We start from the raw sequence: 22248 nt of genomic DNA, 5'->3' as shown, positions 1-22248 counted from the left end.
TAAGACGCTGTGGGAAAATTTCAGCAATCCAGAGCTTTCAGGAAAATTGTAAATGAACTCCTCTTACTTTATAGACATTTGGCAAATGCATATGAAACTAGCACAATTTTATAAAGTTAAACTCGCATTTATTAAATAGAAACCTGATCGACTCACTTAATGTACTTAAATAAATCAAATGAAAAGAATAAGATCACCGATAACATAGCTAAGAACACATTAATATTGTCAACTGAAGTTACTCATAAATAATTAAGCTGACTTATTAGGACATTATGCAATGTATTTTATTCAAATAGGATTTCATCAACTTTAAATAAGACGTTTTTCCACTGGAGGCTTCCTGTTCACCATATAAATTCATTGGCCATAAAGTGAGTGCAAGAATAATGGTGAAAAATACTCTGAGGGGGTTACATGGGTCAAATCCCCAGTAATCTGAATTTTTCTTAATCCAGGCAACCTGTGGCCCCATATAGCAATAGGCCCCAATTAGCAAGAGTTTACTATGCATCTCATTAGAACCCATTTTCATCTACACAAAGCCAGCTAGGCAGAGAATATCATATTCTCAATAAAAATCTATGAAAGTACAAATATCAATTACTTCACAACACTTCACCCTCTAGTCCTTTGTTTAGTTTTACGATGAAGTAAACGGAGGTTTTCATGTGCACTATGTAGAGATGGATCCAGTTCAATGGCTCTCAGGTAGCTTGTTTCAGCTTTTCCATATTTCTTCCAATGGTGATAAAGTACACCTTCAAAGAATTGCAAAATAATCAGAGTTATGGAAATGAGGTGAACATAATGTAATTTTGACAATAATTTTATGGTTTGTCATCATTAAAATATCATGAATCAATTTTGAAAATGTATTTGCTGAAAAAAGTTGACCTCATGTGAGTTACAAGTATTTCGCTGTCACAAAACGGCGAATTTTAAGGATGAAATGAAATGGTGATTGGTATTGCTTGAAATATATATGAAAGTTTATATGATAAGTTTAAAAATTGATTCCCATCAAGAGAGTATGGTTGGGCTGGGAAAATTCTGGGAATTGGGTTGGGCTGCAGTATTAATTCTATGAATAGAATATGAAGGGGAAATATCAGGGTACACACATACATAAGGATACTTACCACTTTTTGAAAATATATTTTTCAATGCCAAATTCAGGTTTATCATTACTACCTATATGCTGCAGATTTCATTACATCTACATGCTTGAGATTTTATCATTACCCTATGTTACACATGCTACTCATATGCAAGTATAAAGCATTTACACTGGATAAATTACAATATATTCATCATGAATATATAGCAATCAAAACGGCATTGACTACATGGAAATTCTGCACAGAAGTTAACCAGGAATGAAAAAGTTTTCAGTGTAAATTAGGAAAAGGCTCATGGTGAAACAAACACAACCTAGGGAGGAGGTAGAAAGATCACATCAATCAACACACAGGTGGGGAATGCAACAAACATGTGAAGGTGAATAATAATAGCGGAATTAAAAACCTTTCAACTGGAATTTTCTTACTCATGAAGAAGTAGCATCCTATGCATATTCTTGCTGAACTAAACACTACTTGGTTCATCACGTATAATGCAGAATTAAAATATGCATGCTTGAAGTGACAAGAATCACCATTACATAATGGATGAGTGCTGGTATCCTTTTTAAATGATACACATTTCTGCACTAGTTATCACTAAATAGAAATTAAAAATTAGTATTTCTATGCAAGGGAACCTAATTTGAACTAGGAACTTGTCTATTACATTAATTATTTTTTCTCAAAACAAACAACACTAGATTCATAAAATTTAAGTGGTTGAAGAAATCTTGGTAGTACAGTTATTCATTAATCCTTCACACCTATTTTTGATATCAGGGTAAAGTATTTGCAAATCATTTTGGGTGGCTCCAGTTGATGTATTTGATGGAGTTTTTCATTTTTGAATCTTAGGAGAGAAGAGTTGATCCATTGCAAAATAACACTGACATGACTATACAACATTAATATTTTAAGTAAAGGCAAAACATGTGGATATTGTTCGAATTCTTTGAAAATTTTCATTTAAAAAAAAGCAAAGATGAAAGTTTCTCCATTTCTAGGATTGAATTAAAAGTTTTCATTTCACTGAAACCTAATAAATGTACACTACCTAACTTCTGAAACAAATGCAAAACTTCATTACTACCACTTCTTACCAAGATTTGAGTGATATGGAGCATGCCTTGGCCTTATGCTTATGGCCTTTAAGAAGTGCTGCTCTGCTAGGGAATACCTTCCCCTTTTCCCATAGGAATTCCCCAAATGAAAGTGAAGAGCTGGCTCTTCAGGGAGATATCCTAACGCCTGCTTTGCCAGTTCCTCTGCCTGCGTCACCTTACCTGAAATAAAACAAAACTTAAAATAACTGATTTATCTGAACAGCAAACATTTACCTCAAATCTAGGGTTTCCTACATGAACACTGATACACCAGTCACATAAATCCCATGGACTTATGGTACTCTCAAGCTAGGACACTGGAATTGATGGAATAATCAAATTCAACTTACATCAATATACATTATGAATTTTGACTCCTATGAATAAAATACAAAACTGGAAAAAAACAACACAAACTATCACGATCAAAAATGCTTAAGTGGATTTTATGGACAATGGCATGTGGTCACAAGTTACCATATAATTTGCCAATTTACACCTGGGGATATTAATTCATTTATTCATATGAAAATGTCACATTAAAGAAAAATTTACATTTGAGCACTACTTCTTTCATATTTTATAATGCACAGAAGACCACCACAAATGAAAAGCCTGATATCTAAGAATCAGTTGAAGACAAACATCCCTAGCAACAGAAACCTGGATTTTATGATATTAATGTCAGGACACTAAAAGAGAATGAGGAATTACATTTAATATAGAAAGGTTGGCATTCACACTAATAGCTAATGGACTAAAATATCCTGGCTGTAATGGTTAATACTAAACACCATTTCAACATTTTCCAGCATAATGACAAAAAAATCAGTTGGTTTCCACATAGGTCTATTCTAAATGAATTAAGTCATTTTAACATAACATACCGAATCAAAAGCCAGTCAGTGTTGCAGATCTGTGAGACTCTTCCTTGCAATTAAGTAATGAGCAGAATACAGATTTTATTAAAATACAAAAATAGTAGTTACCAATACTATCCAGCATCCCAACCATGTTGCTCCATGCTCCAGCATGTGTCGGTTTAAGAGATGTAGCATTCTGCCACGCAGAGAAGGCTTCCTTGTATCGGTTTTGATCTACATACTAAAAGAGTGATTTTAAAATCAGATAACTGTCAAAACCATTTCATTAAACAAAATACTAAGACAATATTTATTTAGCAGGAACAATTTTTATTTATAATGTAATGATCTATTCAATGTGACCATAGGTGCAAATGTGGATCTCCTTTTGAGTGATATTTCTAACCATTACATAACTTCCTTCTGAGCACAATTTGATGTAGTAGGTTGCTTATGCACAATAATGATTCATGGAAGCTGTTAGTATTGCATAATACAAGGTTTCAATTAGCAAATTCCAAATAGTGGAGATAAAATATTTGTTACTTACATTAATGCAATAATAAAATAGCAGTGTTACCATGATCTTAGACCATTCATCAGGTTTTAAGTGAAACGGGGTCCATTTAGAAAATAAGAAAAACTTCATGAAACTTTGGAAGTTAATCTTTGAATATAAAATATTGGGATTAAGTAGCTTGTTACCAAAATATATTCAACATAACCAAAGCTATCAACCTTAGAAAAAAACACTCCTGATGCAAATAAAAATAATACCATTTAGACACTATTTTTTGAATTGCAATCGGTTTCTGCAAAAATCTAGGCAATATTTGCTTTTGGTGGGGAATCAAAGAGCAAATGCCAATTTGTGTGTGATTATTAGTAGATGCGAGGGTGGCCTGAAAAGTTCTCAGCCTTCCCAAAGTTGGCATCAATATTCATATTATTTTTTTCTCTAATGTTGGCACAAATGTGCATAGATACCTGGTGAAATTACAAGCCATTCCATCCAACAGTTTGCTCTAGGCAATTGGTTGAATCAATTGCAATGCATGTGTTGTTAGAAATGGAAAAAATCGAGTATAGTGCAGGGATAAACTTCTTCATCAAAAGCTTACTGCAACCAAAATTCATTCAAAGATTATTAATGTGTATGGGGACTCCTCTCCTTCAGTTTCCCCCATGAAGAAATGGGTGGCCGAGTTTAAAAATGGCTGTGAAAGCCTTCGAGATGATCCACATGAAGGATGTCCGAAAAGTGCAACTACACCGGAAATCATCAAAAGAGTGCACAATATGATTTTGGAAGATTAGTGTATGAAGGTGCATGAAATTACTAATACTGAGATACTAATTACTAATACAGAGATATCAAGAGAAGCACTGGTTACATTTTCCACCATGAATTTCATGCAACAAAGCTTTGCATAAGATGGCATGTACTGTGGGTCAAAAGTGCATTTGGACGACACTTTCCAAATAGCCATTGGCATACTTCCCGAAAAACAAGAGTGATTTTCTGCATCGATATGTGACAATGAATGAGACATTGGATTCAGCATCATACACCAGGATTGAACAATAATCCATGCAGTGGATAGAGGCCAGTCCTTCAGCTCCAAAGAAGGCAAAGACAGGAAAGGTCCTGGCATCAGGTTTTTGGGATGCGAAAGATATCATGTTGATTGACTGTCTAGAAAAAGGTAAAACAATAACTAGGGATTACTCTTCCAACTACACTGGATGAAAACATTTGAGAACGCAGACCTGGCTCGCAGAGGAAAAAAACATTTTCCAACAGGACAATGTACCTGCCCACAAAAGTGTCTAGGCAATAGAAAAATTGAGGGATTTGCAATATGAAGAGCTGAAAGATTCACCCTATTCCCTGGATTTGACTCATGTGGACTGAAACCTTTTCCAAAAACTTGGAAGCTTCCTCGCTGGTCAACATTTTTTGTTACACCAAGAAGAAATCGCAGCTGCAGACAGTACTTTGCAGCACTTCCAGAAGAACAATACAGAGATGGGATAATGGCACTGTAACAACACAGGATGGAATGTATTAATATTAAAAGTGATTATGTTGAAAAATAAAACTTTTTTGAAAACAAATTCTCATTTTCATCATTGGGCTGAGAAATTTGCAGATCAACCTCGTAGATTGTAAACAAATGAATGTAAAAAGACGAGCTTTCAAATAGTAGAACAATGGTAAAATCAAGATTTCTTTCAGTCATGAAATTTGGCAGAAAAGCAATTTCATAACTGCACATGATTGTTTCAACAACAGATAATGAAAAAAATATGATCTTATAATGATCAGTTCCTGGATTTTGGAAAACTTTGCTGCTAACTTTTAGAATTATCAAAATCACAATAATGACCACTAAACTACAAAGCATATTATAACAGTGCATGTTTTCCATTTGCTAAGTAGGCAAACTGAAAGGAAAAAAAATACATGATTAATTACCACACAGTAAGGCAATATATCCATTTAAAAAAAATACAGTGTAACAAGACACTTAGTAGTATGGTATTATGACAGGTATCTGCTAGGATTTTTGTACAGTTATTCACAGAAAAGTGATGCTAATAGTTTTGTGGAAATTTGAATATTCTCAAACCACAACCATTTACTTACTGATGGTAAAATGGCAATAGAACATATCATTTTTTCCCCATAATTCCTGGTTTTCATAGCAAAAAACATTTATCCCATACACAGTACAGAACAGTATTTCATCTTTCAAGGAAAATTAATGGGTGGCCCCCTAGGTACATAATTCAAGAAACTGACATGATTCCAGTGGCCTCCATGCCTTAAAATACAAGTCTGCTTAAACTGCATTCATACCAAGGGCCATCAAATGTTCGCGCATGGAGATAATATACCAGTGCATGGAATTTAATGCAATAGCCCTACTTACTATGTTGTTTACTATTAAATATAAAATATGCATGGTAATGCTGCTAATCACTATATATTTGGAATCACATTTTGTCTGAAACACCTGCGTCTAATTGCTCTTTTAACATATCGATGTAGCAACAATATGAAAAGTATCACATATGCCTTGGCACTGAAATTCTACAAAGTGACATTTAAAATTATTAGCCCCAAGGTTGGCCTCAATAGTAAATGTTCGACGACGTTTTTTTTAAATTTCCTATAAAATATAACTCCTTTACTTAAAAAAGGATAAAGTTGCCAGAGACTGTACTGAAGGGCATAACATTCTTAATAATGAATGTTATTCTAAATATGTAGGTTTCACTTAACCTGAATTGGAAACTGCAGTTGCTACCAAATCAATACTGGACTATGAAATGGAGTCCTTCAAGGAGGAACATATGGATCAACCATTGATACTTTAGTCTGCCTATTTCACATTAATAATTTTTCACTGAGCCATTCACTCAGAAATCTTCATAGGAACATCACTGAACCATATTCTTTCCCCAGAAGTATTAGAAAATGCCGGACACCAGAGAGTCTGCCAGGAATTCAACTAAAATACTGAGTTAGAAGACCTTTGGTTGAATTTTTCAATCCAACCACAGACCTAATACATCTCTTCAGCACATGCCACGAGCCCCAGAAAGATTTCGCACCCCTGGCAACATATAAGATGAATTTTTTTGTCCTAGTATGGTTCATCGTAACCTATCAGCCATCATGTGTATGCAGAGCTCAGAATTTATGGATTTTAACTCAATTCCCCAGCTACATTTAGCAAGAACCATGCATAAATTTTGTGGATCAATGAAATGGATATTTTGGACACCCAAAAAAATGATCTGACTCGCAAGATTACAGATGATCGGAGAAACATGAGAGTGAAAAAAATTGAGCATGAGAATAAGGCAAGTGAAAACTGTTGGGTTATTTATGATTCCAAAATGTATGATAATTATCTAAATGTTGAAATTAAGTGGCATCTGAAACTCACACAATTATGGCAGAGGTGTTCATTGAATTGTCGTTTTTAAATATTCCTGTTTTGATTTCACATTGCAGACATATGATTTCGATTATGATCTAGGTTCAAAATCACACAAATTTTCTTCTGAATAGTAGTATTAATTTAAGTGTCTCGACAATGCCCTAGGTCATTTGCGACTTTTCTTCTGAGGAGGAAAGTATCCCTACTCTGGATTTCAGCATCTATCATCATGTCATATAATGTCACATCACAGATGTTTTAACCTACTTTATTTCTCCTTTTGCTCGAGTGGAATTGCTTTTGTAGTTCTGACATAGACCTCACCAACTTGAATTTTTTTTTCATTTCTCTGACAGTTGAAGGAGTTGCATTCTTCTACTGTCACTTAATCTGATGGCATGGAATCATTCAGTCACCTTTATGATGAATGATAATTAGGCAGATGCAATTTGATATGACATAAAACAAATTGAAATAATGTACATTAAATTTTGGACAAAATATTTTTGATAACATACAAGATTTCCTAAGTTATAAAAGCAGTCAGCATAGCTCCGCCTGTGTCTTAGTGCAGTGAGGTAGCTTTGCTCAGCTTCTTCATATCTTTTTTGAGCAGCTAAGACTACTCCTAAATTCATCCATCCTGCAGAAAAGTCATGTCTGAAAATTGGGAAAATCTGTTATTTAAAAAATTGTTCAAGGAGTTAAACCAGAAAATGCAATACTGAATTAAAACAGCAAATACTTAATATAATAACAGCATGCATACCATATGATTTTTAAGAAAGAAGAAAATTTGTATATATCCAAGTAATTCAAACTTCATTAATAAAAATGATTTTTATAAAATGCCCAACTAAAACAGGTGCTAACCTTAATGACACAGCTTTTCTAAGCAACACTTCAGCTTCCATCAGGCCTCCATTATCCTTTAATAAATTTGCAAGGTTGTTCATGGCTTGATCGTACTCAGGGTGAAGCCTACAAAAAATATATAATCTGATTAGAGCTATTATTTAAGTTTACAACTGACAAGGAAAGTAGAATTGAAGTACTATAATTGATATATAACCATGGTTAAGTAAAATAAAATTATTTAGATATTAATGAATGGATATGAATAACAAAGGAAAATATTCATGAACAAACTTCTTATTTTTGCTATGCATATAAATTCACAATCTCCAGCAAATCTTGATAAAAATATTCATTTCATAAGTTGCAAAGAAGTTAAGGAATCAACCCCTCACATCACATATCTGAAACTGCATGGTGAGAGAATATTAAAATAAACACAGTTACAGCATAAAATCAATAAAAGTTTTCCACCAAAAAGTGCACATCAAATGTTACCCATAAGAGAGGATTGAATGCTATCCCGTACATCTCAATCTAACTTAATGACCTTGGTGATATATTTTTTGTTGTTTTCAATTGACTAATAACATTGTTATTTAAAATGAAGATAAATTTAATGCAAAGGCAACATTTTTTGCTGAAAAATTGAAAGACATAGCATAATTGGCTGTTTACCTTATTTAAAAAAATATATTTGCAGACAGATATATTTTGAATAAAAAGTTAATTTTTTTGCAATTGAGCAGCAATGATTACCTTATGGCTTCTCTGTAATGATAGAGTGCCAATGAACGGTCTCCTCTGTCTGCAGCATTTCTTGCTACATTGTAATGCACCTTAGCATTTAGAGGGCAAATACCAAGTCCAGAAATGAAGAGTGATTCCTCTGTGCGCCACTGAGCACTCCGGACAACACTTCTGATGCCCAGGACCATCAAAAGACATACATACATCACCAGCAGGAGCTGAATAAGAAAGGATACGTTATGAATACATTTGATCTGGTTTCTATTGGAAGGACAGAAATATGTACTTTTGAGATAGTAAGCATATTATATTTATAGCTGTTTCAACACCTTTTCATCTTAGGAGAGAAAATTAAAACATGGAACTATTATCATTTATTCAAAAACTAAAAATTAATATACACACAATTAACAATCCATGAAGTCATTTTAGCAGAATTAGACTGTACATTCCTCAAAACCAAGTCATTATGATTTCAACCAAATACATATTAGACATCTGCAGATATAGGAGAGAAACATGTAACATTTTAAAAGGTTTAAACTTAGCTTAATACTTACATTTCTTTGGGAAGGAGACACATTGCTTGACAGATGGCAGAGACCTAGGACCACAATGATACAATATCCAGCTGAGGGAATATACAAAACACGTTCAGCAACAACAAATCCAACTCGGAAGAATAGGTTGGAGGCAGGCAGGAAAGGAACTGATAGAAGGGCCAAACCCATGGCAAGGACCCTGAAACAGATTTTGCAATGATCATGGCCAGTAATGACAACTTCCAGGCTTTTGAAATGGGTGAATATATCAAAAATGATAATTTATGACACCACAGCTGATGAAAGCTGTTATTATCATAAAACTGCATGCAATACAAATAATGCCGTGACCAAGATAGTAGAATTAGAATTTTAATTATGTAATTAGAACCCATGGCATTCTAGAAACATTATAACTCACTTGTGTCATAAAATTATGTCTTAAAATGTTTCAAAAAATTGTCAAGGAATTTTAATGGGAGAACTACGGAAAATGCATTGAAATTTTTAACTGAAGGGAACACTAAGTAATTTTAACCTAAACAATTTTAAATGCATTTCTGTTTTTGAACCAAGATATTAAAAAGTTGACAGTTTTACCATTCCTTGAATTTTGAAATGAAGCTTTCTTGGATTCTCAACCAACCAACAGAGATGTGATGAATCACTTTGGGCCAATACCAAAATATATTCTTTGTATTCAACTAGGGAAGTCACCAGGATCAACTTCTAAACAATAATATTTATACATCCTGCCTACAAACATCCTGCAAAGTCATCGACATTTACCATAAATAATTATAAATGGCTTCCTTGGAAGCAGCAGTCCTGTGGGTAGAGCATTGGACTAGTGACTGGAGAGCCTGATTCCTCGGCATGCCTCTGGGCACCTTCAGCTTCACTCAAGCTGTGATTTTTGGATAGCGATCTTACTGGGATACCACGGGCAACATAGGGAAAGAATCTGGCTCCCCTGCCCTGAAGTGTGAATTTCATATGCCATACAAGGTACTAGGTGAGCTATACCCCCTCACCTATCAAACCAACTTCCGGGTTGCATATTCTGGTGTTTTATTAGAACGATTTCTCGGTGGATATACCTATTAAGTTAAATGTGTACACCAATGGCTTTTCTACACTTAAAGTATGAGCTTTTAACAATCCTGTAATCACAAAATTATAGTATGTAATAAATTTGCTAGATACATTAATTTTTTAGCTATTTAAAACACTTTTTAGACCAAGATTCCATTACAATTCAACTTTTTTGATCATATATTAATGATAGAGACAAAATGCACAATTATCTAATGCTACCGACTTATGCTATACACGGTGTCAATAGTTGATAATGTAGATGTAATCAATAAGGGTTTACCTATTGGAATGTGAAGGCTGTGGATGAAGAAATGCTTGAGCTCCCAGGACAACCATAATGAAGCAGAAAATAGGAAGGGCAATGAGTGCACGGGGGTCAGATGTCGGTGATGAGATCAAAGGTATGGACCCCATTGACCAATCAAAACATAGCCACTCAGGGCAGAGCAGCAGCCATGCATTCAATGCCCACACATATCCATGGGTAAGGACCTAGAGAAACAGAGAAACCAGAATGAAGAAATCAAGTACATTGTTTTATAATCAAGCACAAATATGACACAACACTATTATATGTGGTCTGCCCAAAAAATATGCATACTGGTGCAATCTGGCGGCCATGACGCGAACTATAGCCCTGCCCACTAGCAGAGCTAGTTGCCTGAGACCCTATGCTGTTTGTGCTTGGCGGATCATCGAGCTGTGCATATGGTTCCAGTTTTTAGTTTCCATTGTCCTTGTTTTCACTGTTTGTTGAAAATGGAAATTGACAAAATCACAAAGCAACGAATCAACATCCAAGTTTTTTGGCTAAGTGCAGTAAAAGTCATCAATGCCTTCTGAAATGTTGACAGCTGTTTACGGTGAGAAATACTCTGAAGAAAACATCAGTTTTCAAGTGGAATGAAGCATTTTAAATATGGCCAACAAGATGCCACGGATGATGCAAGGCCGGGACGACCTTCAACCACCTGTGTTGACGACAACACTGATCGTATGCTGTCCCTAGGCCTTACCGACCATCGAAAAACTGTCAATGATAGCTGATGAACTAAATTTAGGAAAATCAACAGTGCACACTATTTTAACCAAACATGATGGATGGATCCTTCACCATGACAATGCACCTGCACATTCAGCATTGATTGTTCGCCACTTTCTGGCAAAAAATTCAATCACCATCCTTGATAATCCTCCTTATTCGCCAGAACTCATCCCCTTCGACTTTTTTCTACACCCAAAATGCAAAAATGTGATGAGGGGACATCACTGGGAAGATGTGAACACAATAAAGCATGAAATGACGAGAAAACTAAAAAGCCTAACTGCCAAGAACTTCCAAGGGTGCTTTTAACAGTGGAAAAGAAGAAACATACAAACGAAAATGAAAAGAATGAAACGAACGTTGCATAGAAACGAATAGAGAGTACTTTGATTGTACTGGAGTAATGGAGAGTACTTAGTAATTTTGCAAAATAAAGTTTTTATAGCCTCATTTTGCATATTTATTGGACAGGGTGGTACGTAATGGATTAATACTTTCAAAGATAAATACACTATATTTACCAGCCCATAGGATGCACTGTGATTTTTTGGGTCAAATTGACAAAATAATACTTGGGTCAGACAGAAAGGAATCAAAGTATTTTAATGTTGCCACTTAATACTCATTGGGTCTCAGGCAACTAGCACTGCTAGTGAAAGGGCCAATAGTTTGCATCATGGCCGCCAGATTGCACCAGTTGGCACATTTATTGCACAGACCATGTACAAAGAAAAGGAATTAATACATTTGCTTGTTGTCCCTGGTGTAACTTCATAGAATTTACAAAACATATTGAAATGAAATAACAAAAGCCAAATTTATATTCAAAAATTATTATTCCGTAATCTACTGGTTAAGGTAGGTTTTGGATGGACACAACTACCAAGTAAATATTTGGTGACTACTATCAAAACACATTCCAGCAACCTACTCTACATCAAGTCCCTCTTCATCTCCGTGTACTTCCTTCCCTCATCCCATCCAACATCCCTATTCTGTTCCTGCCCTTTCCTCATTTGCCTAACATCTTCCCCTCTATCACAGTCTTCAACATCCCACTTCTGATCAATATGCCCTTCATCCATTTTTCCTGCCTCCTTATGATTTCTCACAATAATCCCTCTGATCCCCCACCATACCAGCACTTCCTTATTTGTTTTCCTTTCGGTCCATTTCACCTTCTCTACACCCACATTTTCAAAAGCCTCCAATTTCCTCTATCCTCCTGTTTTAGTGACCATGTTTCCACAATGTGTAAGTATAACTACACTCCAAGTCTGAGTTTTGACGAGCTTTTCTCAATATCTTGACTCAACGACCCTGTCATCAACTTCTTCCTCCTTGTGAAAGCCTCTTTGGCTAGAGCAATTCTTCTCCTTACATCCCCACAACTTTCACCATGTTGGTCCAAAACACTTCTGAGATACGTAATCTGTTCCACCTACTCTAGTTTTCTTCCTCCTATTTTAATATTAACCTGGTGTAAACGCAAAGACCATTTCTCTTGATGAATCTCTTACACCATGACATCCCAGGAAAATTGCCAATAGACATACTCCTTTAATTAAAATCAGTTTGGTTGAAACAGTAATCCTGTTTACGTGAACACAAATTTATTTACTCATATCTGCATATGCTAAATCCACCTTCTGCTCCCTCTATTCTCATATCATCGTCTCAGTTGGAGGTTGGCCAAAATGCTTTTCAGCAGCCTAGTTTCCATGTTTGCAAGCATAATTCACAACTTCAAGTTTAAATGTAACACAATGTAACTATCTCCTCTCTTAAGTTCCCATGAGGTTATTATGATTTTATCTTTTTATATGAGAGTTTCTCTCTGCTTTTTTATTTTGATATTATTGAAATTTTAATTAAAAGCAATCATTTCCTATGCCTTTCTGACACTTTCATACTACTTAGGGTTGAATGCTTGAAGGCTTTGAGCTTACTGGGAGAGATTTAATGTATGTATGAGTATAAGTCCATCAAGAAAAACTGATGTATACCCATCATGAATACATTAGTGCTTTCCAGGATGTGTTTGCTACACATATCTCTCAAATGAAACTACATATTAGGCCTTTTGTAGTTGAAAAAAGGGCTTTAGATGTTGTCACTTGGTTCTGATGCATATTTTGTCTGTATTTTAAAACTTGCCTGTGTTAATATGCTGTCAGAGAATGAGGCAGGGTTATCCACAGGATGGAAAACAGGAGGTGAAGATGCCATAACTTTCCACCGAAAGGTCAGCAATCCGATTCCAGTGAGCAGAAGTAACAAATGTCGGACTAGAATTGGGTGCCATCTTTGTATTTTTCTGGGAGGATTCCTTCTCAGATGTACAGAGCCATTTTTTCCTTTATGGTTCTTTTCTATGATAGAGGCAAGATCAAGCTGACTAGAACCTATCACATCGTATACACTGCATAGGCCCTGAAAGGTAAAGTCACAATTTACTATGTCAGGAGGAAACATCAAAAGTGGAAAAATAATTTAACTACAGAATGACAATTCACTGACGTACCCAGCTGAAAGCTATTTATGAAAGGATATTCATAAAGAACAGTCAGTGTGATAATGCATGCGTTTAAAAAAAAGATGTTCATTTTGGCTTATGAAAAAATATAAGGAACAGATTCAAATACATGAACATCAATTTCACAAATAGAGTCGTTCAGACTCCCAAAAAGAAGAAAAATGGAGACAGCTATAATTTTATGGTTTTATTGGAGAATGGCTAGCTGAGAACATATCAAATCCCCTTCCTAAGTAATACTAATAGTATGAACATATAAGTAACAATGCCACAATTTCACAGAGTAATATTAGCTCACCTTGATGTTGAAGCGAATGAATTTTATACTGTGAAATTGTTGCATTGTAATGCGCATTAGCAGAATTTAATGCCATGGAATCTCCCACAGTTTCTTCAAATTTGTCACACAGTAAGTTACAATGCCATAGTTTTTCTTAACAATAAAGGCTTTGCAAAGAGATCACAAAAATGGATAATTCCACAGGTTCAATATTTATCATAACCTAGGTTTCAATCATTGCTGCATTTTCATGAAAGTACATCATGTGATAACCAACATATATGGGGAGGTGATGGGCTTGAGAGGAAGGGGGAATCATGGGAGTGGAGTGTCATTGACAGTCAAAGGAAGGGTGTGGGTAGTCAAAGGGTTAAGGCATGAGTTCTCTGTTAGGGTTAACAGAGAACACACATCTAGACAAAAGCATATTGTGTCTTCCCTTGCTTATTATGGGCTCTATCTCTGGTCATGGCTCACAAATGGTGCCTCTCTGCTGTTGGTGCCTCATGGTGTCAGCCGATGACAGGGAGCTAGTGAAATCTTATGCATTAACTATTAAATAAAAAAACTCCAATGATCATAACAATTAGGAACACCAAAGTGCACTGAAATGAATTATATTTAGGACCATACATCGAGATGCACAGGTAGTTTCATTCTACTCCAGGGATTCGACACATAAGAAATATACTAGGGTCATCCGGAAAGTAGTACCCGTTCGTGAAATAAAGACACAAAAGTAAATATTAACAAACATAAAAAATTTTATTTGAAAGAGGATACTTTAAACTACTTCTCAACATAATCTCCAAGCAAATTAAGGCATTTGTCATAACGTGTGACAAGTTTCTGTATTCCTGCTGCATAGTCCTTCGCCGCCAGCTCATTGAGATACGCGAGGGACCCATCTTGCACAAATTTTTGCATAATGCAGATGGTGTTTAACAATTTCATGAACAATTGTTCGAGAAACATTGGGAAAATGCTCACAGATGTAATCAATTGTGACGCGCCGATCGTTCCTCACGAATTCGTCAACTGAGCTCACCAGTTGGTCTGTAATGACAGACGGTCTCCCCGAACGCTCATCGTCGTGTGTGTTCCCCCTCCCCATGTTGAAGTTGCGACACCACCGCCGAACAGACGACTCGTCCATTACATTGTCTCCATACACCTCCTTTAATTGGCGATGAATATCACATGGGCGAACGTTTCTTGCATTGAGGAATTTAATCACTGCCCTCACTTCACAACTGGCGGCGTTCTCAATTTTTTTAAACATTGTAAACAATCACAGAAACAACACAGGCAATGCTAGCGTCACGCAACTTGGCTCAGAGAAGGCAGACAAGCCACTGAAGCTATCTGACCTCGTCCAGCGGCTACTCGCGTCGTCAGCACTTCATGCGGCACGAACGGGTACTACTTTCCGGATGACCCTCGTAGTATTCATTTAATTCTGGGCAAACAGAGTTTTACTCAAATTAAAACTAACATGCATGATCTAAACTCAAACAAAAAATTTGACAAAATATCAACATGGTGATTTTCAGAGAATTAATGCTCACTAGAGATCAATACTTGTATTGAACATACAATCAGGATTGAGTATCCTGTGACTGTTTACAGGGTATTAATCACTCGGCCAACATCAATTACAGACACTCGAGGCATTTCCCTGTAGGTGTTTTCCTCATAAGGTTGAAGGGGACACCATTGAGGAAAGACACATCTAGGTCACATATACATGCAAATCTCAATGCAAGGCCCTAGATACAACCCTTTTAACGTGCATGTGTGCTCTACATTGTTACGACCATTATGGTTCTTCTAAATTATTCTAGGTTGACAATGCCTTAGGTCTTATGTGAAGTTTATAAGTTGACAGAATAAATTGCTTCTGTTTCAGTTTCTCACTGCTTCAAGGAAAGAAGAAAGGGTGAGCAAAGCATGAGAAATTAATTAGAGTAAAAAAGAATGAAGGAAATTGTGACTAGGTTTCACGAAGATTTTCGGAGATGAAAAAAATAGCTTACTCACAATCACAGTGATTCCTTGTTCCTTGCAAAACATGGACACAGAGCAAAGAAGCATGCTGACAAAGAGCCACACATTTGAGCTGGAGCCATTTGGTATTGACTGGCCAGGAGGGCAGGAAGATTTATCAACAGCTTGGCAGTAGGCCAGGAAAGAAAGAAGGAAGAAGAGTGCACAGAGAAGATCGGCTCTGCCAACGATACCAGCCACCTGCAAAATGGAAGAAATAGGATTTAGAGGCACAGATAATAAGCAAAACATGTTGTATGCCATTAAAGCATGACTGCCATTGTCCCCTCCCATGCTTCAATTCTAATTCCAGGGCTTACAAGTTATTTGGGATTGATGTGTAATCTCAATTCTAACCAGGCATGGTTGACCATTGGGTTTCAAATACCAAATGGCTGAGGGGATCATATTTAAAACTTTCATCAAGTTTTAATCGACAGCTTGGCAGATCCAAATAAAATACTTCAATGCAATTCAATGCAAATGCAAATAATTCAATACAATACTCCAATGCTTGGAATCCAAATAAAATACTTCAATGCAATTTAACTCTAGGCCAGCACAAACAGTAACTTAATTACAAAATATATGCCTTGGCCCATTCCAAATTGGTTTTTCAATCCTGTTCCTACCTTTGTTTGAAATAGTGTTTCTAAATAGATTATGGAGATAAAGTCATGTCATTTGGATGCTATGATGCTATTATTAATAAAATTTTCATATGGAATCTTATACTTAATTAGGTATAAGCACAGTGACAGAGCCTTAGGTAAAACTTGCCAATATTTGAAATCAGACATGACTGAAGAATCATGTATTTATGCATACCATGAATTAGAGCTAAGGAGCATATTGAAACAGTGGACTCCAACATATCTTATCTGTAATTACTTTCGGTTCTCACAATCAATTACCAAAAATATACGATGAGTAATACAAGTACACCAATTAAGATTTTGTCATTGAGATGCATTAATTTCGTAAAAGGCATCCCCACTCATGTTAAATTATAGCCATGTTTCTGAAACCCTGAGCCAGGAGTTGTCTTTTATTATGATTTCACAGAACAATAGGCAGGCACTGACTCCTCTGATGCAGAGCAAATAAGTGGGTCTACCAGCCCACATTGGTTATGTTTGTCATGACCAACCCTTGGTCTATCTGTCTTGGAATGATCATGAATGCTTCACCACTCATTTGTCTATGATGCCTATCAATGAATGTGACCACATTAGGCACTTTTGGAAATAAGGCATCCTTCAGTAGGAATAGTATGAGTGGATATTTTTTTTCATATTTTATAACATGTGTTCTTCTGTGGAACAAAATAGTTGAAAGGAATTAATATAAAAAGGGAAACAAGTTATTCCTGTTTATGGATGTATTCATAATTTTTGCTAGTGATGAGCATTGGGGAAAATAGTATTTACCTACCAGTAATCTTCATACTCCTACATGATATCATTATTTTCTTAAAAAAATAGTTATTTAATATCCAAATTATATTTCTACAGATAAGGTTAAGACTTTGAATCATAAAGGACTTGGGAAAAGTTTAACAGGTATATTGCACCCATATTTCTTTGAACATTAGGACCTACGTACTGCAGCCAATCTTGATCACGTAAATTATCTGCAAGTTAAATGAGATGACTGATAACATATTTCCTACAAAAGCTTACATTTAAGTGAAGGGAACCACTAATACCACTTCAGAAATGTAAAACCTATTATGCAGAGCCCAGGCTTGTAAAATATGGGAATCACACCACAAGTTATTTCATGAAAGGAGGAACTATTTGATTTGCTCAGTGACTAGAATGATTGTCCTCCCTTTCTTTTAGGATTACTTAAAATCCACAAAGGTTCCATTGGGTGTCCAAATCCATGGTAATACTACAGTGAGCAGTTTTAAAAGGTTGGTTCAAATGGATGTGTACTCACGGCTTCAGCATGGATGGGATGAACGGCAAAGAGTAGGGCGGCTAGGAGTGAAGCACGTGGACACGGTGTGAGGAAGAGACGCTCGAGAGACGGCAGCATGAGGACACTCACAATTGCATGCAGGAGTACATTGATGAGATGAAAACCAAAAGGCCAGAGCCCACCACTCATCCAACAGTTCCACCTGATGGTTCAAAAACATGCCATGCCCAGGTGGTAAAGTCACACATATGTAAATTAGTATCACGACAGTTAGTTGTTAGTTAGGTCCAAGGTATTAGTTAACTCGAGGTTAATAGATAAACAGTAACATAATATTGGTCCAAAAGATGTACCATGTTACTCGGCGTAAGCGATTACAATCACCCTGAGCCACATTCAACAATTGTACACACATTAACCTATTTTCATTCCATTACTCATGTGCATAAACTATATTCGATGATAATATATTTTTGTAATGATATAATGCCTATTTAAATTATTAAAAACTTCTAAATTTTAGCATTCAGTACATATACGAGGGTAATCCCAGAAGTACCCGACCCAACAAAGATAACACAAAAGTTTTTTTAATTTTCAACATAATCTCCTTTCAGCTCTATACACATTTCCCAGTGATATTCAATAAGTAAAATACCCTTTTTATAATAAGAACTGTCTTGCTCCTCAAAATAGCAATTACCTCCCGACATTACTTCTTCACGGTTGGGAAATCTTTAACCACTGAGCCATTTTTCCAAGTTTGCAAACAGAATAATCTGAACGGGCTAAATCTGGCTAATAGGGTGCATGAGGTAGCAATTCAAACTATAATTCATGAATTTTGGCCATTGAAATAACGGATTTGTGAGCTGGTGCATTTTCTTGATAAAACAAAACTTTCTTCTTAACCAAATGTGGCTGCTTTTGCTTGATTTCTTCGCTCAAACATCACAATAAGTTTGCATAATAGTCGCCGTTGATAGTTTTTCCTATTTCAAGATAGTCAATGAAAATTATCCCACGCACATCCCAAAAACCAACGCCATGACCTTGCCTGCAGATCCTTGTCTTTGCCTTCTTTGGGAGTCAGTTTTCCCTTTAGAATCCATTGTTTTGATTGTTCTTTTGTCTCGAGTGTGAAGTAATGGGCCCTTGTTTCATCCATGGTTATGATATGGCATGAAAATTCTGCTTTGTTGCTGTGAATCTTTGCTCAACATTCAATCGAAACATCTTCACAACACTGGTTTTGCTTGAGTGAGAGCAAACGCAGCACACATCTTGCACATAGCTATCCCAAGTCTAAATTTTTAGTAAACATTCAATGTACTGCACTTTTATAAATGCCCAGTATGACTGCTAGCTCGCACACTTTCAGTCAACGATCATCCATTATCACTTGGTGGATTTTCTTCACCACTTCTGGAGTCGTCGCCTCATTTGGTCGACCAATACGATGCTCGTTTTGACAGTTCTTACAGCCTTGTTTAAACTCGGCTACCCAATATTTTTACTCTTGTAAACGAAGGAGCAGACTCACCCATAATAGAATCCAATTCAGCTTTTATATTGGTTGGGCTGAGGCCATTCAAGTAAAGTATTGCATCACATAACGATGACCAATTTTCTCCTTTTTCACAAATTCACTGAAAACGTTTACTATTGATGGCTACCAAACAACTTGAAACATATGCTTTATAGATTGCCTTCATTCTAATACAGTGATATTTTTCAAACAACTACCGCCATCTCTAGGTCAGGCCGGGTACTTCTAGGCCTTCCCATGTATTATAGTTACTTCATTATGATACCTATAAAATAATTTCATATATTTATGAGTTCAAACGAAAGCCACACAAGAAAGCAATGAAATGGCTAGATCAATTCCATGATTCAACTTGTCCATGGAAAATTTATAATTCAACCAATTTCACAGAATGAAATGAACAACTTTTACCCACTTTATTCAAGAAAATACAGATGGCAATGGAAAAGAGATTTTAAATAATATAAATTAATATGTTACTAAGGCTTAATTCACTTAGGAGTAATTTATCAATCAAGTATTCAATCTCTTGGGGAGACGTATATGGGATGAACCTATTTTCATTTTTCTAAATAACATATAGATTTGTTAGGGGAGTAGAAGAGGATTGCTGGGATAAATCAAAAGTAAGGAGGACAAATATATACTGAGCATTTTGAAAGGTAATGGAATGCTGAAGACTGATAAGAGTGGAGAATATTAGGCAAACTAAAATACTAAAAAAAATGAGGAAGAATGTGGAATTGAAGAAAAGTTAAATATGATTTGGGGTGCCTCTAGTTAGGTGAGGCTAAAAATATAAGGGTGCTAAGTTTGTGTTAATCAAAAACCTACCTTAAATGGTAACTACCAAGTAATCATAATGTTTGTACAATTCTACACATAGATATTACAGCACAATTTCATCTGTATGATATTGAATGCCTCTTCCTGAAATGAGGCAGCAGACAAGCTTGTTCATTATACAAATACATTTTTAGAATCCTACGACAGTATATCCCAAGATTCAAAATTAAGGTTAAGATTAAACCAAAATTAATGATTTATCTCATAAAATGCACATATCTTTTGATATACATATGTACATACTCGAGGATTGAAAGAAATTGCATGAGTGGTGCAAACTCGAACAAGTTTTGTTGAACAATACAGCACTACTATGACTTATTTAATGCGAACATCATATTTAGAAAAAATCTACCTATTTTAAATGATGTACATACTCAGATAAACCAAAGCTACTGAAAAATCTAAAGCTAAGAAAGGTAGTCAGGGTCTTCAGGTATGTAACAGACTTTTAATTCCATCTTCACAACTTAAGAGTCAGATTTCCTTGGCTACTCACGAAATATTCTTTCATTAAGCCAATTTTAAAATATGTATACATTGCACCATAAGGTAAGCTGGGATTCTTTTCAAATGATATGCTATATTCAAATCAGAGGTTATAGCAGCTGGAAGAGGACGAAGAATTATGCTAACATAAAGAAAAATTATCGAATTGATAGATTATGCAACTGTAGTTGCAGTTAATTTATTGTTTAATGGCAAATTCTTCAAACACTTGTACCATTCATTCATTAAAGGGAATCAAAGATGTTAGTTACAATATATTGACACAAATATGAACATGCGCAGAACCCGCACACCACGACAAGTATGCACGTACATTGAATTTTACATGCACAAATCAAAATGTTCAAAATTGTGCAGGGGTGGTCAAGTAATGTATTTAATAATAAAAGTAAAAAGTGTTCTATGCATTCATAAAAATGGTTCCGTCAGATCCTTCAGAGGTTTTCGAGGATATAAGTACGCATTCGGAAATAAAATTAATGACAAGTTGAGCATGAGAATAAAAAGAGTGGTAAAGAATAAAGGGAATGTGCGGGAAGCATAACCCGAGTCCCTACTCCGTAGGTATTCGCAGTCTGGTATGAAAATGCGAACATACCCTGCAAAATTGCCTTGTCGACTGTAAACATGAACATCAAATCAGCTAAACATGAACATCAGCTAATATGACAAACATCACGACATAAACATGAACATAATAATTTGGAGCTTTTACCGGAAAGTCAAAACTGTCAGAGGGCGATACGACTTATGGCTGTTGTTGGATTTCAATGGGGTGCCCCAAAAATCATTCTGGAAGACGTTCCATAACGGGGCTTCCGGATGAACATCCTTGTTTTTCACAATTGCTTCAGAGTCATCGAAAACGAAATTCCCATCCAAAGAATTGAAGTACGTTAAAAATGCGGCCAGTGCAACTATTACAATAGAAAGAGGCCTGGACACACCTGCAATAAAGGATATTTTTGGTCATTGTTTCAACATCTCATTCATCATCTACAGAAAAATATAAACTTACTTGGAAGAGGTATTGAAGAATCCCAAGTGTTACTTTCACTTTCACAATTTAGAAGATTCCCTGAGGAATTTGTTCTAAATCCATTTGATTGCTTGCCATTACGTGAATTACATTTCAAGCTCATTTTCTTTACGTATTGGGAAACAACACCGGGAAAACTTAAGTAAGCATTACACTCTTGAATTCCACTTACATTACAATAAT

General features: G+C 35.7%; 1 protein-coding gene across 1 annotated transcript; it reads right to left on the bottom strand.

The window, feature by feature from the left end:
- Window positions 1-149: 149 nt before the first annotated feature.
- On the bottom strand, window positions 150-22248 carry LOC139700866 (protein O-mannosyl-transferase TMTC4-like). Its single transcript, XM_071599302.1, has 13 exons — window positions 22045-22248; window positions 21742-21973; window positions 18140-18323; window positions 16190-16396; window positions 13491-13766; window positions 10569-10780; window positions 9209-9389; window positions 8658-8866; window positions 7917-8024; window positions 7562-7703; window positions 3217-3331; window positions 2225-2407; window positions 150-761 (listed from the first exon to the last, which is right to left on the bottom strand). The coding sequence occupies exons 1-13, from the start codon at window positions 22166-22168 to the stop codon at window positions 619-621; spliced, it is 2316 nt and encodes a 771-aa protein (XP_071455403.1). The 5' UTR covers window positions 22169-22248; the 3' UTR covers window positions 150-618.

Source organism: Hetaerina americana, unplaced genomic scaffold (assembly GCF_022747635.1).
Source record: "Hetaerina americana unplaced genomic scaffold, ioHetAmer1.1.p SCAF_11, whole genome shotgun sequence".
NCBI lineage: Eukaryota > Metazoa > Arthropoda > Insecta > Odonata > Calopterygidae > Hetaerina > Hetaerina americana.
This window is presented reverse-complemented; position numbering and strand designations above follow the sequence as displayed.